We start from the raw sequence: 17,954 nt of genomic DNA on the forward strand, positions 1-17,954 counted from the left end.
GTCTACATATAAGGTCCCACAGTTGACAGTCAGAACACAAACCAAGCATGAAGTCAAAGGAATTGTCTGTAGACCTCAGAGACAGGATTGTCTAGAGGCACAAATCTAGGGAAGTGTACAGAAACATTTCTGCTGCTTTGAAGGTCCCAATGAGCACAGCCTCCATCATCTGTAAATGGAAGAAGTTCAGATCCACCAGGAGTCTTCCTAGAGCTGGACGCCCATCTAAACTGAGTGATTGAAGGAGAAGGACCTTAGTCAGGGAGGTGACCAAGAACCTGATGGTCACTCTGTCAGAACTCCAGCATTCCTCTGTGGAGAGAGGAGAACCTTCCAGAAGGACAACCATCTCTGCAGCAATCCACCAATCAGGCCTGTATGGTAGAGTGTCCAGATGGAAGCCACTCCTTAGTAAAAGGCACATGGCAGCCCACCTGGAGTTTGACAAAAGGCACCTGAAGGACTCTCAGACCAGGAGAAACAAAATTCTCTGGTCTGATGAGACAAAGATTGAACTCTTTGGTGTCATGTTTGGAAGAAACCAGGCACCATCCCTACAGTGAAGCATGGTGGTGGCAGCATCATGCTGTGAGGATGTTTTTCAGCAGCAGGAACTGGGAGACTAGTCAGGATTGAGGGAAAGATGAATGCAGCAATGTACAGAGACATCCTGAATGAAAACCTGCTCCAGAACGCTCTTGACCTTGGATTGGGGTGATGGTTCATCTTTCCCAGCCAGAGAGCCCAGACCCGAATCCGACTGAACATCTCTGGAGAGATCTGAAAATGGCTGTGCACCGACGCTCCCCATCCAACCTGATGGAGCTTGAGAGGTGCTGCAAAGAGGAATGGACCAAACTGCTCAAAGATAGGTGCACCAAGCTTGTTTCATCATATTCAAGAAGACTTGAGGGTGTAATGGCTGCCAAAAGTGCATCAACAAAGTATTAAGCAAAGACTGTGAATACTTATGGACACGTGATTTCTTAGATTTTTATTTTTAATAAATTTGCAAAAATGAAAAAAATCTTATGTCATGTTGTCATTATGGGGTTCTGTGAGTAGACTTTTGAGGAAAACTATGAATTTACTCCATTTTACAAAATGTAGAAACAGTGAAGTGCTGTGAATACTTTCCAGATTCACTGGATGTCAAGGTGCATTTGTTGGGGGCGTGCCCTGTTAGTTGCATTTGCACCCATGGTCCCTGTCTGTGTCTTTTGTCTGTGCATTATGTCCTCCTCATCTGTCAGTCATGTGCGTGCGTGTGTGTGCCCTCCTTGTTCATGTCTGTCTGGTGGATGTGTGAGTGTGTTGGCTTTCCTGCTTTGTGTCTGAGTCCTGTGTGGTTATGTGTGTTGGTGCTCCGTTGTCACTTCCTCATGCCCATGCAGTTTGTCATCAATGTCCGTCACTGTCTCTTTGTTGATCAGTCTGTTGTGTCATCCGTCCGTGTTCTGGGTTTTTGTATTCCTCTGTCATCATTACGTTTTGTGAATGTCACGTCTCCCTGAGTTCCATGTTTTATCTAGTACTCATGTCATTGTTATATTGGTTCTTCCCTGTGGCACTTTTTTTAATCTGTTGGAGTCCCAAATTGTCACTGTTTGTCTGTTTATTGGTTTAGTTCTTATTTAGGTTCGGACTGCATTCTGGTTCCTTTTTTGTCAGTTTGCCTGTTGTTACACTCTCACTTTAGTTCCACGTTTGTTTTTGTATTTTATGTACCTTATGTTTTGGGTTTGTCCACTTACCTTGGGATGTCCATTTTATCTTTTACCTCTGTGTTTCATTATTTCCCCTCGTGTCTTGGCTTTTCTGTTTCCACTGATTCAGCACCTGTTGTTCATCTGTTCATTTGTTTATAAGTCACTCCTGTTTGCTTCCTCCTTTGCTGATTGATTGTATTAGTTATGCGTATTATTTGTCTCTACTGTGATCACCTGTTAGTAAGTACTTTGCACCCTGCTGTGTTTTTTTGACATTTGTTTGGTTTCCTCCTTGTTCTGTTCCTCACCCAGTCTTTGACGTATCGGATTGTTTGTCACTGCGGATCACCCCGTTACTGCTGTGGATCATTAAAGCAACCTGATTTTTGTCCTTCACTCCTGTCTCCTGGCTGCCTGCTTCTGGCCTTCAATTTGACTCAGTTAAGCTTCCAAAGGTAACAGCAGTTTTGTCAATGTGCCATATTATTTTCAGTCAAAGTTTGCATGTTCAGCTCTGGGAGCTGTTGAAGGTCTTTCTTGGTGGTGTTGCAGGGTACAGTGGGATGTGTTGTACCTCTCGAATGGTCATGGAGTTGGGCAGGTCTTTCTTGTTGGCCAGAACCATCAGAGGAACATCTCGCATCCTCTCATCACTCAGAATTTTCTTCAGAGCCTTCTGTGCCTCAGGCATCCGAGCCCGGTCACTGCTATCCACCATGAAAACCAGAGCCTTACAGTTGTCCAGGTAATACCTGTAGACAGATTACATTTCCTGCTATGAAGAGCCTGAATGTCTGAAAATCTTTCAAACTTACAATCTGGACTTCCCTGGACAAATATATCATCTGGGGCAGTCAAGGGTAGCACAGAATGCTCCCCTCCTCCAGACCGGGAAAGCCCAGTCTGGGCACCTGTCAGAACCAATCATTGTCCTCAAAGATGCCCCTGAAAGAAGCTGCAGCTTTTCATTTTGACCAGTTACATCATCAGCTATCACAGATAAAAAATTTTCCAGGATCATTTTGAGTCCACTGGGTTAAATGGAGCTCAAGTCACTGCACTCAGAGTCAAAACCAGACCAAAAGAAACCAGAATTCACATTCTGCAGCACACATCCAGTAGTCATAGTAACATAAATGTGCAAATTTTGTCATGATCCTGCCATGTTGGGCTCCTGTCATAGTTTTGGACTCTTGTCAGCTTCCTGGGGTTGAACGTCTGTAATTATATTCTTATCATATTCCTTTTATCATAGGTTTTGTTTTCTGTTCATCATTCATGTTCTTGCGGTCTTCTGTTGGTGGCTTTCTGTTGATGATTTTGTAGTTTCCGGTTTTGTTTCATTTACCTTCTGTGTTTTGTAATCTGACTATGTTCCGTTAGTTATTTATTGCGTTCTCTGTTTATCATTTATTTGTTTTGTTCTTCATTGCATTATTCTGTAGTCTCTGGTTTTGTTTTTCTGTTCATTTATTTTTGGTGTAGTCATAGTTGCCATCTCATTATCGGTTATTGCATTTACTTTTATACTTTAGTCAATATCAGTTCTGTTCTAGTTTTGGTTATAATCATTCATTTTCTTGTTATCCTCTTTTTAGACTTGTCTTGGGCACATCATGTATTTTACTGTTGTTTTTTCTGTCACTGATTTATCTTGCTTTCGTCTGCTTTGCTTTTTGTCTCATTGCACCATCTTGCACCTGCTTTTGTGTTTCTCAGTCACACCCCTTCCAGAACCTTCCTCACACAGTCCCACATTCAGGCCCTGATTAATCAGCCCCTTATTTAAGCCCTCACTGTCTGCCAGATTGTTGATTTCGTGTAACTTTCCAGCCTGCATTCCAAGCCCTGTTTTGTCCCATTTTCTGCCTGTTAGTGTTTTGACTTTGCCTTGTCTTTGACCTCGAGTTTGTCTTTGCCTCTGAACACCACCACACTGTGTATTTTGACCTGTGCCTGTTTTCTGGACCCCCCCTCAGCCTCACGTCTGTCTGGTACCTTTGCCTCGCTGCTGGATCTCGCGTGTACCGACCCCCTGCCTTTTGAAGTCATTAAACCTCATTAAGCCGTGTGAGTTTGCAATTGTGTCCACCCAGTTTGAGCCACGCCTGACAAATTTAAACCAATCAGAACCATGTGCAAGGCTTAAAACACAAGCACAGCAAGAGTCTCACAAATGGTCATTTCTGATAAGACAGTAATATAACTAAGGCAAAGTCTTGGACCAAACATCGACGTAGGTTGATGTAAATATATTGTGTCGATTGTATGTGACACACCATAGTTCAAAATTTCTTGGGGTTATGAAGGTCTTGAGATGAAGGTACTTTAAACAGACTGACACGATTTGTTAATGATAAATTATTGTGGGCTTTAATGGTACATACATGTGGGTTTATTAAAGGTATTCATGAAAATATCATCACTAAGTACAATATCAAGAAGAGAAACTTCTGTATTCTTGAGATAGATAGATTTATTGAATGAGCAATGTAATTTACAATAACAGTAAATAATATGTTTATGTCGCCAACATTAATGAGTGAAGCTCCTCACCATCTCCTTCAGACTTGTTTCAGTAAAATGGCTCTGGGGAGCATTAGCATGGCTAAAACCCTTCAGCTTCTGGGGACCTTCTGCCTCGCTCAATGTTCAGTATGAATGCGAGCTTTGAATCTCTTTGGTGGCTGGACTTTCCATTCAGGAAGGCAAGAAGGATCAGGTTCAAAACTGTGACATCAGACTCTGTTTAAGTCACTCTAACATGTCTGACATTTGGCTCAGCCGATAAGGAATATTTACCATTTTTAAAGTTTATTATTATTATTATTATTATTATTATTATTATTATGCAAATAACATTTACGACAAATATGGCGAGAAAAAAACAGTTAGTTCTCCAGTTTGACATAGTGCCAGAACAGGCTATTTCAAAACAAAGAAGCAAAAATGGGAAAATAAGAAAGAAAAAAAAAACACAAATAGAGAAAAATCAAATTATCAACTAGGGGTGTTCATTTCCTTTATTTCCTTTATATTGCGCCAAATCACAACAAAGTTGCCTCAAGGTGCTTCACACAGGTAAGGTCTAACCTTACTAACCCCCAGAGCAACAGTGGTAAGGAAAAACTCACAGGTTCAGAAAACAAAAAACTCAAAAACTTCATAAAGGTTCAATTCATTAATCATTTGATATAGTTCTACAGCTTGTTTGTTAATCCACAAATTTTACAGATAAGAAGAAGTGGCAAAGTTCTTTGTGGAAAGTGAAGAAGGATGGCTTTGTTTTCATGAAATGACATTTGTGAATGAAAAATTTACCCAGAATAATTATTACATTAATGACATTTTCAAGTTTCTTTTCTTTTTTTAGAGTTCCAAAGATAATGTTGTTTTTAGAAGATTCATGTAGGTTTGGAACTTTGGGGAAAAGCCAGTAGTGCACATCATCCCACAGGGCTTTACTATACATACAATCATAAAATAAATGCTCTGTCAACTCATTGTCCCCATCACAACATGAACAAATGCTACTATCAGCAGCAAAACAATGTCTGAGAAATTCTTTTGAGGGATAAACATCTGAGAAAATTTTGAAATGGATTTCCTTAGCTTTGAGGGGAATGGGACGGTTTAGATCATTTGTTCAAAAGAAAACAATTGGGAAATAGAATTTGGATTTGTTCTGTAGGGGTAAAGGGCATTAGTAAAGAATGTCCTAATTTTATAATTAGGGAATTTGTTAGCAGTAATCTTGTGCCCATTTACCAAAAAATAAGGAAGTACAGGGGTTCTGTAGTCAGGAATTTGAAGAAGATCACATGCCATAGACACAATATTCTGAGGGATCGATTTGGTGATATTTAGAAACTCAGAAGTGACGTTTGACAAGGGTCACCAGGAGAACTAAATCAAATCCCAACACATGCTGTGTTTTCCTACACAAATGTGATGTTTGTTGTGTGTGCACCCACTTGGCCTGTCTGTGCCTGTTGGTTTTGGATTTGTGGTTCAGTCCTGTCCTTCGCCCCCTTTTGGTTTTCAGTGTGTGTGTTTTGTCATTCGTATGGGTCCAGGTTGTGTGTGCGTGCGCCTGCTTCATGTCTGAGTCTTCTGTGTGTGGGTGTGTGTGTGTGTGGGTGTGTGTGTGTGTCTCCCGCTGCCTGTGCATCCTTACATTCCCAGTTCGTCGCGTCTGTTTTTGCTCCTGTCATGTCTCTGTTTCTACTGTGTCCACAGTTCCCTGTGTTTTTGTGGTTTTGTTCATCAGTTTCTTTATGAACTTTATTGAGTTCTATATTTGTTGGCATTTGTCTCCTGCTTTGTCATTTCTCAGTGTTTGAGTTCTTTATTATTTATCTTGCTGTTTTTTTGTATTTTGTGTTCTGGATGTTTTCAAGTCTCAGGTTTTACTTTTTGATGCCTGTTCAGTCACCTTGTGTTCCTCTGAATTTCACGTGTCTCGGTTGTTTCCTGTTCACTTTGATTTTTAGTCCCTTTTGCTTTAAAGCCCCACCCATTTGTCGTTGCAGGTCGATTAACGTTTCTTGTGATGTTCTGATCTGTTCTCATCTGCGTGCGCTGTTCTTTGTAAGTGTCATTGTCACTTTTTTGCAGTACGTCAGTAGTTTTTCTCCTGTTTGTTCTCCGCCCTGTGCTTAGGGTTGGACTCATTTTGTATCCATCTCCCTGCACCTGCTGCTTTGGACTCTCTCTTCTCACCTGGATTATTAAAGCACCTTGGGTTTTCGTCACACACTGCCTGCTACTGGGGTTCTATTTGACTCAGCTCCAGCTCAGATCGTAACAATGTGTGCTGATGAAACAGGAAATCTCATGCTGAAGACACAGCAGACAGTTTATTTCATTCACCTCCAGTTTGGTCTCATGTCCTTCTGTCCTCCAACATCCCACAAAGTCAGAGAATGTTTTTTGTCCAGGTTCATCGTTCCGACGTTAAAGCCGATTGTTGGTGACGTCTCCATCACCTGAAGGATTAAAGACAGAAACACATCACCTTCACATCTGCAGGAAGGTGAAGGAAAAGCAAAAAGGTGAGGTTCAACTTTACCTGTGTGACGCACCTGGAGGCAGCTTTAATGAAGCGCCATATAAATGAAGTGAACTGAATGATAATCAAAAACACGACCCAAATGCAGAATACCTTTGTGAAGATCGATTTTCATGGTGCTGGGCACAAAAATCAGAATCAAATTTATTCATTTATATAGTGCCAGTTCATGATAATATCGGGTCAAGGTGCTTCACACAGCACAGAAAACTAAAAGGTTAAAACATGATAAAAGAGCAACCCATAAAAAGGTACAAAAAATATAATCTACATAAAATACTAATGATAAAACAGGGAAAACAAGTGGGTCTTAAATTTCGATTTAAAAGTCTCCACAGTGCACGTTTGGGTGGTCCTATGCACAGGGGTGCAGACATTCTGGATTTGGTTTTGGCCTGTTGGATAGGGTTCGGGTTTCTGCTGTCTTGATGTTTCTCCTTTCATCTATATATTCTGAAGCTGGTATATTTTGAAGGTGGTGTTTTCTCTCGCCCTCCTGTGGGTTCACCACCTGCAGAGGGGGCCATGGGGGTTGGGCGCAGAGAGGATTGGGTGGCGGTCGAGGGTGGGTGGCCTGGTGGCCCGGCTCATGCTCACAGCCCCTGGCTGTTGGGACGTGGAATGTCACCTCGCTAGGGGGGAAGGAGCCTGAGCTTGTGCGGGAGGTTGAGAGATACCGACTAGAGATAGTCGGGCTCACCTCCACGCACAGCTTGGGCTCTGGTACCCAACTCCTGGAGAGGGGCTGGACGCTTCATTGTTCTGGCGTTGCCCACGGGGAGAGGCGGAGAGCTGGGGTCGCATTGCTTACTGCTCCTCAGCTCAGTCACATTGTGTTGGATTTCACTCCGGTGAATGAGAGGGTCGCGTCCCTACGCCTTCGGGTCGGGGACAGGTCTCTCACCATTGTCTCGGCCTATGGGCCGAGCGGCAGTGCAGAGTACTCGACCTTCCTGGAGTCCCTGGGAGGGGTACTAGATAGCGCTCTGAATGGGGACTCCATTGTTCTCCTGGGGGATTTCAATGCCCACGTGGGCGGTGACAGTGAGACCTGGAGGGGGGTGATCGGAAAGCACGGCCTCCCTGATCTGAACCCGAGTGGTGTTCAGTTGTTGGACTTCTATGCTAGTCACAGTTTGTCCATCACGAACACCATGTTCGAACACAAGGGTGTCCATAAGTGCACGTGGCACCAGGACACCCTAAGCTGGAGGTCGATGATCGACTTTGTAGTCGTATCATCTGACCTTCGGCCACGTGTCTCGGACACTCGAGTGAAGAGAGGGGCAGAGCTGTCGACCGATCACCACCTGGTGGTGAGTTGGATCCACTGGGAGGGGAGGAAGCTGGTCAGACCTGGCAGGCCCAAATGTATCGTGAGGGTCTGCTGGGAACGACTGGCGGAACCCTCTGTCAGCGAAGTCTTCAACTCCCACCTCCGGGAGAGCTTCTCCCAGATCCCGGGGGAGGTTGGAGACATGGAGTCCGAGTGGACCATGTTCTCCACCTCCATTGTCGATGCGGCCGCTCGTAGCTGTGGTCGCAAGGTCTCTGGTGCCTGTCACGGTGGCAATCCCTGAACCCGGTGGTGGACACCGGAAGTAAGGGATGCCATCAAGCTGAAGAAGGAGTCCTACTTATCTTTGTTGGTAGATGGAACCCCAGAGGCAGCTGACAGGTACCGGCAGGCCAAGCGTGCCGCAGCCCGTGCAGTCGCAGAGGCAAAAACTCAGGTCTGGGAGTAGTTCGGGGAGGCTATGGAGGAGGACTATCGGTTGGCCTCGAAGAGATTCTGGCAAACCGTCCAACGCCTCAGGAGGCGGAAGCAGCTCTCCACCAGCACTGTTTACGGTGCGGGTGGGGAGCTGTTGACCCTGACTGGGGATGTTGTCAGGCGGTGGAAGGAGTACTTCAAGGATCTCCTCAATCCCATCGTCATGTCTTCAGAAGAAGAAGCAGAGACTGGGGACTCAGAGGCGGACTCATCCAATACCCAGGCCGAAGTCACCGAGGTGGTTAGAAAGCTCCTCGGTGGCAAAGCTCCTGGGGTGGATGAAATCCGTCCTGAGTACCTTATGTCTCTGGATGTTGTGGGACTGTCTTGGCTGACACGCCTCTGCAACATCGCGTGGTGATCAGGGACAGTGCCTCTGGATTGGCAGACCGAGGGGGACCAGAGGGTGTGTTCCAACTATAGGGGGATCACACTCCTCAGCCTCCCCGGTAAGGTCTATTTCAGAGTAATGGAGAGGAGAATTCGATCGATGGTCGAACCTCGGATTCAGGAGGAGCAATGTGGTTTTCGTCCTGGTCGCGGCACACTGGACCAGCTCTACATGCTCCATTGAGTGCTCGAGGGTTCATGGGAGTTCGCCCAACCAGTCCACATGTGTTTTGTGGATCTGGAGAAGGCGTTCATCCATGTCCCTCGGGGCACCCTGTGGGGAGTGCTCCGGGAGTACGGGGTCCGGAGTCCTTTGCTAAGGGCTATCCGGTCCCTGTACGACCACAGCAGGAGCTTGGTTCGCATTGCCGGTAGTAAGTCAAACCTGTTTCCAGTGCACGTTGGCCTCTGCCAGGGCTGCCCTTTGTCACCAGTTCTGTTCATTATTTTTATGGACAGAATTTCTAGTCGCAGCCAGGGTGTAGAGGGGGTCTGGTTTGGGAACCACAGAATCTCGTCTCTGCTGTTTGCGGACGATGCTGTTTGTGCACGCTGATGACCTTCAGCGTGCACTGGGGCGGTTTGCAGCCGAGTGTGAAGCGTCCGGGATGAAAATCAGCACCTCCAAATCTGAGGCCATGGTTCTCGACCGGAAAAAGGTGCTTTGCCCTCTTCAGGTCGGTGGAGTGTCCTTGCCTCAAGTGGAGGAGTTTAAGTATCTCGGGGTCTTGTTCACGAGTGAGGGACGGATGGAGCGTGAGATTGATACACGGATCGGTGCAGCATCTGCAGTGATGCGGTCGCTGTATCGGACCGTCGTGGTGATGAGAGAGCTGAGTAGGGGGGCAAAGCTCTCAATTTACCGATCGATCTACGTTCCGATCTTCACCTATGGTCATGAGATTTGGCTCATGACTGAAAGAACGAGATCGCGAGTACAAGCAGCTGAAATGAGTTTCCTCCGCAGGGTGGCTGGGCGCTCCCTTAGAGATAGGGTGAGGAGCTCGGTCACTCGGGAGGAGCTCGGAGTCGAGCTGCTGCTCCTCCATGTCGAAAGGAGTCAGTTGAGGTGGCTCGGGCATCTTTTCCGGATGCCCCCTGGACGCCTCGCTGGAGAGGTGTTCCGGGCACGTCCCATTGGGAGGAGGCCCTGGGGAAGACCCAGGACACACTGGAGGGACTACATCTCTCGGCTGGCTTAGGAACGCCTTGGGGTTCCCCCGGTGGAGCTAGGGGAGGTGTGTGTGGATCGGGAGGTCTGGGCGGCTTTGCTTGAGCTGCTGCCCCAGCAACCCGACTCCAGATAAAGCGGAAGAAAATGGATGGATGGATGGATGGATGGATGGATGGATGGATGATTTCTCTCTCCTGTCGAAAGTGCTGAAGCAGCATTTTTGTCATCAACTTGATTTATTGGATCCCCAGGTTGAACTGGAATTTGATGTTAGAGTACTGGAGGCAAATTTCTGGTGTGGATGGTGCCGTTGATCATTATGAGTCCACAGAGTTAAATGGAGCTCCCCCCCCCCCCCCCCCAGCTCCATCCAGAGATGGGGGTGGTGTCTTCTTCTGCAGGTCTCCTGTCCTGGTGTTATGTGGGAGAGTAATTGTTTGCTCCAGTTTCCAGGTTTTCCAGCCTGCAAAGTCCTGGAGCCTATACGAGGTCTGTGCAAAAAGTATTGTACCTTTTTATTTTTTGCAAGAACCATATGGATTTGAATCACGTGTGATTGCATCAGCCAAGCTTGAACCTTCGTGCGCATACGTGAGTTTTTTCACGCCTGTCGGTTGCGTCATTCGCCTGTGAGCAGGCTTTGAGTGAGCAGTGGTCCACCCCTCTCGTCGGATTTTTATTGCGAATAAATGTCTGAACGATTTGGAGCTTTGCTGCATCAAATTTTTCCAGAAACTATGAGACACCTCCAGGTGGACACCATTCAGAAAATTCAGATGGCTTTCAGGGACAATTTTATGGGGATTATACAGATTAAGTGCTCCAGCCGGTTTAAAGACCGCCCACAGCGTCTGAGAGCGCGGCGCGCTCCGAGCGCCGATCGTCAGGCTCAAACCCCGCTGAAACAAGCAGATCATTTCCAACGTGAAGGCTTTGTTGATCCGGGATGTCGTTTAACTTTCACAAAAAGGCAGAAGGCTTGGACATCAGCACTTTTTCGGCACACTCTACTGTTACAGGAGTTTTTTTCATGGAAAGAGAAGTGGAGGATTGCGCCACCATGCCGCTCATGGCGCGGGACAAAACCACCTCCGTGTTGGTCTCACAGGACGGCTTTCAGATGGCTCAGATGGCTTCCGGTTGCTTTTCAGTCGTGTGAGTATCCGAGAAATTGTGCATGAGCTGTACATGCCCCAACATGTCCTGTGAGGCTTCATCACGGCGGTGCTTTGCGCCATGCGGCTCCGCCGCGACGCGCGGAGTTCCTCCGCTCCTCCGCTCCTCTTTTCATGACAAAAACTCCTGTAACAGTGGAATGTGCCGTTCATTTCTAAACTGGACGCTGTCTTCATCCGGTATGTCGTCTGACTAGCACAGGAATTGCGGAAGACGTGGACATCAGCACTTTTTCGGCACATTGAGACAGACGTGCGGTGGAACTCCGCGCGTCGCGGCGGAGCCGCATGGCGCAAAGCACTGCTGTGTATTTGTGCTGGAGACCCTCCTGTCCTGTGCACCAACAGCATTTCTTGTATATTTGTTCTGTGAATTGTTCTGTAATTTATGTCTGTATCATGGCCCAAGCAGAGGGTCACCCCTTTGAGTCTGGTCTGCTTGAGGTTTCTTCCTCAAATCATCAGAGGGAGTTTTTTCTTACCACTGGCTCCTGTGTTCTTGCTCTGGGGGTTGGTAAGGTTAGACCTTACTTGTGTGAAGTACCTTGAGGTCAGGTCAGGTCAGGTTCAGGTTCCTTTATTCGTACCCGTAGGTAAATTAGGTTTGCAGTTCAGAAGAGAGGGGCATCCCCAAACCATGCACTCATACATACAATATAACATGAATAAATAAACAGTAAAAACAAACCAGGACTTAAAGTGTTCAGAGTCAATTGTTCTTAGTGGTGCTGATTTTTGTTTAGCACAGATATTGCTGCAGGAACAAAACTGTTTTTAAATCTCTTTGTTCTACATTTTGGAACAGAAAATCTCTGAGCAGACGGCAGGAGCACAAACAAAGAGTTCAGAGGGTGGGATTGGTCCTGGCTGATACTAGAGCCGAGCCGCTGTAACTGTCTGATGTACAGTGAGTCTAGGCTCAGCTGTGGATGCCTAGTCTGCTTACTCGCCCATGTAACTATCTTGTTTAGAGAGTTCCTGTTTGTCATAGATAATGACCCAAACCAAACCACTAAAGAAAATGATAAAACTGACTCAATAAAAGCACGATAGAACAAGGATATAAGCGTTCGATCAACATTAAAAACAGCCAGTTTCCTGAGACAGTCCAGGCGCTGCTGTCCTTTCTTGAAGACTTCCTCGCAGTTGGCTACAAAGGTCAGTCCAGAGTCAATTACAGTTCCAAGGTATTTGTATGTGGTGACCTGCCCCACAGTCTCACCTTTGATTGAGGTGGTCATGCTATGAGTTTGACCACTCTTCCTGAAGTCCATGACCATGTCCTTGGTTTTGGACACATTTAATATGAGGTGAGAGACCTCACACCACTCAACAAAGTCATTGACAATCGGCCCATGGCCACTTTTCCCATCCCTCAGCAAGCTCACAATGACAGAGTCATCTGCATATTTTAAAATGAATCTGTTCTCATACTTGCTTTGACATGTTTGTATACAAAATATACAGCAGTGGTGAAAGAGCACACCCTTGTGGTGAACCAGTGGAAGTGCAAACAGGATCAGCTAAAACACCACTGACTCTCACTCTCTGTGTCCTGTCAGATAAAAAGTTCAGAATCCACCCCACTAGATTCTTACTCAAGTTAAAATGATCTAAAAGCCTATTAGTTAAAATATGGGGCTGGACGGTGTTAAAAGCTGAGGTAAAATCCACAAATAAAAGCCTGGCATGGGCTCTGTGCCCATCCAGGTGGTTCAAAACAAGATTCAATAAAGTGGCTGTGGCATCCTCAACTCCCCTGTGCGGCCTGTATGCAAACTGTAAAGGGTCAAGCTCCCCCTCCACCAACCGTAAGATTTCAGTTCGTACAAATTTTTCAAAGATTTTCATTACAATTGATGTAAGTGCAACAGGCCTATATTCATTCAAGGTCTTTGGGCAACTAGATTTGGGGACAGAGACTACATCAGCTTCTTTCCATATTTTTGGAATAGTTTGTTCCTTCAAAGACATATCAAAAATTGAATGAAAGATAGGGCTGAGTACTGATGCACATGTCTTTAACAGACGCCCACGCACTCTGTCAGGACCTGGACTTTTGTTAACTTTAATTTTGTAAAAGGCTTTTTCTACGTCTTTTAGTTCAGTATTAAAGTGCTGAGTGTCCACAAGCTCATCCTTCAGTTCCTGAATCTCAGAGTTAAAATCCACAGTGTTAAAACGGTTATAAAAACTGTTAAAAGCACTGGCTAACTCAGTGTCAGAGCTAAAAGCTTCCAACCACAGATGGCTCTTATTCTTAGTGCCCCCCTGGCCTACAATGGTTTTCATGCTAGACCATGCGGAGCCCATCCTGTTAGCAGCCACATCCTCCTCCAGTTTGGCTGTATGGGCTCGTCTTGCTTTAGCAATTTCAGCTCTAAGTTCACTGGTAGCTTCTTTTTGAGCTGTCCCACTTCCCTGTTTAAAAGCCCGAGTTCTTTTGTCCAAGGCACCTTTAACTGCCCTAGTAACCCAGGGTTTGTTGTTAGGCTACATCCTTACTGTTTTCACAGGTATAATCATATCCCTGCAGAATGTTGCATAGGAACAACAGACGTCTGTCAGCTCATCAAGACTGTCACAGGAGCTTTTAAAAACATCCCAGTTTGTGCACTCAAAACATTCTTGGAGGCATTGTATAGAGTCCTCAGTCCACACTTTCACCTCCTTTGTCTCAACCTTTTCTCTTCGCAACATATTTTTATATGTTGGAATAAGATGCACGCAGTTGTGATCCGCCAGTCCAAGCGGGGGAAGCAGGACGGATTTATACACGTCTTTGATGGACCCATAACATAGGTCCAGCGTCTTATCCCACCTGGTAGGACAGGAGACTTACTGTTGGAAATTCGGTAATGTCTTTTTGAGAGACGTCTGGTTGAAGTCTCCCATTAAGAGCATTGGTGCATCGGGGGAAATAGACTGCATTTTCTGCACTGTTTCAAATATAGTGCTACATGCTGACACCGCGTTCGCTTTGGGGTGAATGTACACAATACACAGAAACAGCTGGGGGAACTCGTGGGGCAGATAGAAGGGGTGCAGGGATACGCACAGGAGCTCAATGTCGGGCGTACAGCTATGGGCCCTGACAGTTACAGATATTGATGTACACACAGACTCCTCCTCCTTGTCTTTTCCCCGTAACTTCAGGGTCCTGGTCAAGTTGAATGGGTGCACCAAAGTCCCCCACAGCCAGATTGGCATCTCGGTCCCGTTCCATGAGCCAAGTCTCAGAGAACATCAGGATACAGCAGTCTTTAAAATCCTTTTGGAAACGAGTGTTGCCCTGTAACTCGTCAAGTTTATTCCTCAGTGAGCGAACATTTCCCAGAATGACAGAGGGTAGAGGAATCCGTCGTAGCTGCTGTCTCTTGAAGCGCTGTATAACGCCTCCTCGCTTGCCTCTTTTCCTTCCTTTAATCGTTGATCCTCCACAGGTATGAGGGAGAGGTCTCAGTAGAAAGTCTGGTATGTCCCGCAGAACTTCAGACCTTCTGATCTGGCTGAAAGACTTTAATTCCAACAGCTTCTCGCGTGCGTACTGCGTCCTAGCTTGGCTGGACTTGCTAACAGCAACCACATAAAAGTCTCCAACACAACAAACTGCCTCAGATCCATGATTGATCTCCACACTTGGACACACTCTTCATAAAACAACCAAAACCGGCACTTTAAAACCATAAACCAACGTTTAAAACATACATCAACATTCACTCAGAGATGCCACTTTTCACGCTGCTGGTCGCTGCGTGGGCATGCGTCCTGACGTCAATCAGTGAGGCAGCTTTGTTGTAATTTGGTGCTATGTAAATGAAATTAATTAAATTGTTTCCTGCTGCTTTTTACTATGATTGCCTGTTGCAATTTTATTGTCATTTTTAATTCATTTATTTATGATTATTTATGGTGACTTGGTGCCCATTTTTAAATATGTACAGCACTTTGGTTGACTGCTGTCCTTTTAAACGTGCTTTAGAAATAAAGGTTGAGTTGATGATTGTGGTTTGGTGGATTCTGCTGTGCCCATGAAGCTGAGATGTTGACTGTGAAGGAAAATGTCCTGGATTACAGATGATCTCCAGGACTTTAGACTAAATGAGACTGGAGCCTGTGTGGTGTCCTTCGAGGTTGGAGGAAGCTTATGACCTGGCTGAGTACAACCATGTTGTCAGCTGCTCAGACTGCCTTCTATTCAAAATGAAGCTAAAAATACAAGCATATTCCTAGATTCTAGACCACTGTTTTGTTGGTCTGTCTTGATTTTATTTCATTATGTGGAGAACTTTGTACATTTTTTTAAACTTGGAAGTACTATATAACTCATTCAATCACCCACACAGAGCACAATGGTGAAAAAAAGCCCTCTTTATTTTCTATACTTGCTTATTCCAGTTAAGAGTCACAGGGAGCTGGATCACAGTGGTCATTGGGAGACAGACGGGGTTCACCCGAAACGGTACACCGGACTGTCGCAGGGCCACACACAGACAGACAAACTCATTCACATCTACGGTCAGTTTGGAGTCACCAGTTCACTGAACCTGCGTGTCTTTGGAAGTGGTAGCAAGACGGCAAACCCAGAGGGAACAACACGGGGAGAGCATCCAAATGCCACACAGAAAGAACCAAGTGGGAAGAGAACCTGGAACCTTCAACAGTGCTAATCACTGAGCCACAGTGCCGCCCAAGAACAACAACAACAAAACAACATATTTATTATTATAGTAACATCTACAACTGAAGGCACAGATCAGAGGAGCATGTGGAAGAGGGAGACTGGAGATGGAGGCTAAAACCAGACCTGAGAAGATGATGAATTGGTGCCATCAACAGATGATAAACCAGGAATCAAATCTACGCTCAAGTCTCCCTTGTGCACTGAAAAAATTTGGAGTAATATTTACTTGAAAAAAACCTCGGAAAGTTTTTTCACTCTTAAATTCCAAGTAAATTTTACAAGGAGAATTCTTAAGTAAGTTTTACTTGCACGTAGACTGCTGGGGGGTTCCCATGATGCACTGAGTGTTTCTTTCTCTTTTTGCTCTGTATGCACCACTCTGCATTTAATCATTAGTGATCGATCTCTGCTCCCCTCCACAGCATGTCTTTTTCCTGGTTCTCTCCCTCAGCCCCAACCAGTCCCAGCAGAAGACTGCCCCTCCCTGAGCCTGGTTCTGCTGGAGGTTTCTTCCTGTTAAAAGGGAGTTTTTCCTTCCCACTGTAGCCAAGTGCTTGCTCACAGGGGGTCGTTTTGACTGTTGGGGTTTTACATCATTATTGTATGGCTTTTGCCTTACAATATAAAGCGCCTTGGGGCAACTGTCTGTTGTGATTTGGCGCTATATAAAAAAAAATTGATTGATTGATTGATCTTTATGCATCTTTTTTCTAAACAGAATTTCTTTGACCTGTTTTGTCTCATTTAAGTATTTTTAACAGTCCATAGTCAGCAGAGAGGTTAGAGGCCAAGTGGTTAGTGCACTTGGTTTCAGTGCAAAAGGTTCCTGGTTCAAACCCCACCCCTGCTGCATTTGTCCGTGTAATGTGGAGGTGCGTCAGGAAGGGCATCCAGTGTAGAATTTGTGTCAAATCGACATGCAGCTCCAAAGTGGATCTGCTGTGGCGACCTTGAGTGAAGACAAGGAGAGCAGCTGAAAAGTTTGATGTTTTATGAATAAAGACAGAGTAAAATTCAATGAAAATATTTAGTTGATAACTGCTAGTAAATGTTACTTGAGTTATTTTTTTTTTAGAAAAACTAATATATGCAAGTAAAATATACTGAAGAATTCTTGTAAAATTTACTTGGAATTTCTGAGTGAAAAAACTTTAATAGTTTTTTCAAGTAAATATCAGTCCAAATTGTTTTCACTGTGCCTTGACAAAACTTCTTGTGTGTTTTTGAGGAGAATCCTCCTCTGTTCCACCATGACGCTGAGCCACTGGTAAAGTTGCACTAAGTTTCTCACCTGTCCTGTCAGCAGCCGGGCCAGCAAGGTGGACTTTCCTGCTGAATCCAAACCCACCAGGATCACCTGAACATCACCAAAATAAAGAAATAAATAAATCCACTCCAGTAAAGTTGATAAAAATAAAATTCCAACCTGCAAATGTCTCATTAAAAACACACACACAAATAAATAAAAAGCTTACATTTTACAGGTGCAACAATGAGAGGCTCTTATTTTGAAATGTCTCACCATGAGGATAAAGCAGAAATATTTACCTGAGGACTCTCGTGACTCCTGGATTGAAGCAGACCCATCACAAAGTTTTTCTTCAAAATAGCACCTAAACCTGGATTCACACGAAACTCTCGGTTCAGGCGTGTTTGCGTTCATTCATGCTGTCAGCCAATAGGAGGCCAGTATCAGGTCACGTGGCCGTGCAGCAGGTCTGACTGCATTTCTTTGTGAGGCAGATCACTGAGTCTGTAGTTCTCCTGATACTTTCCGACTCTGTTAAATAGTGACCTTTAATAAACATTAATATTTTTATTTCCTCCAATAAAGTCAGTGTGTCTGAAGCAGTTTTAACAGAATTACTAAAAAGCTACAACAAGAATTTAATCATTTATCGAGACATTTCTTCAAAAGAACCAAACACTCTGTTCTTGGGTGTGTCTCTGGTCCTTCTTGTGGTGGGTTAGGGTTTG

The 17,954-nt window shown here is 45.1% G+C and overlaps 1 protein-coding gene across 3 annotated transcripts in view; it reads right to left on the bottom strand.

Annotated features, from left to right (window-relative positions):
• The window catches only part of arl11 (ADP-ribosylation factor-like 11), a 42,482-nt gene extending 24,836 nt beyond the window's left edge, over positions 1-17,646 (bottom strand). Inside the window, exons 1-5 of one of the 3 annotated variants that reach the window (XM_034179909.1) lie at positions 17,526-17,626; positions 17,269-17,334; positions 6,582-6,697; positions 2,489-2,495; positions 2,284-2,454 (exon numbers count right to left, since the gene is read on the bottom strand). In XM_034179909.1, the coding sequence (XP_034035800.1) occupies positions 2,284-2,454; positions 2,489-2,495; positions 6,582-6,697; positions 17,269-17,334; positions 17,526-17,564 (399 nt within the window). In that variant the 5' untranslated portion in view covers positions 17,565-17,626. Of the gene's footprint in view, positions 1-2,283; positions 2,462-2,488; positions 2,496-6,581; positions 6,698-17,268; positions 17,335-17,525 lie in introns of all 3 variants that reach the window. The other 2 variants (XM_034179917.1, XM_034179898.1) reach the window with 2 other exon arrangements.
• Positions 17,647-17,954: the final 308 nt, after the last annotated feature.

Source organism: Thalassophryne amazonica, chromosome 1 (assembly GCF_902500255.1).
Source record: "Thalassophryne amazonica chromosome 1, fThaAma1.1, whole genome shotgun sequence".
In the NCBI taxonomy this organism is placed as follows: Eukaryota; Metazoa; Chordata; class Actinopteri; order Batrachoidiformes; family Batrachoididae; genus Thalassophryne; species Thalassophryne amazonica.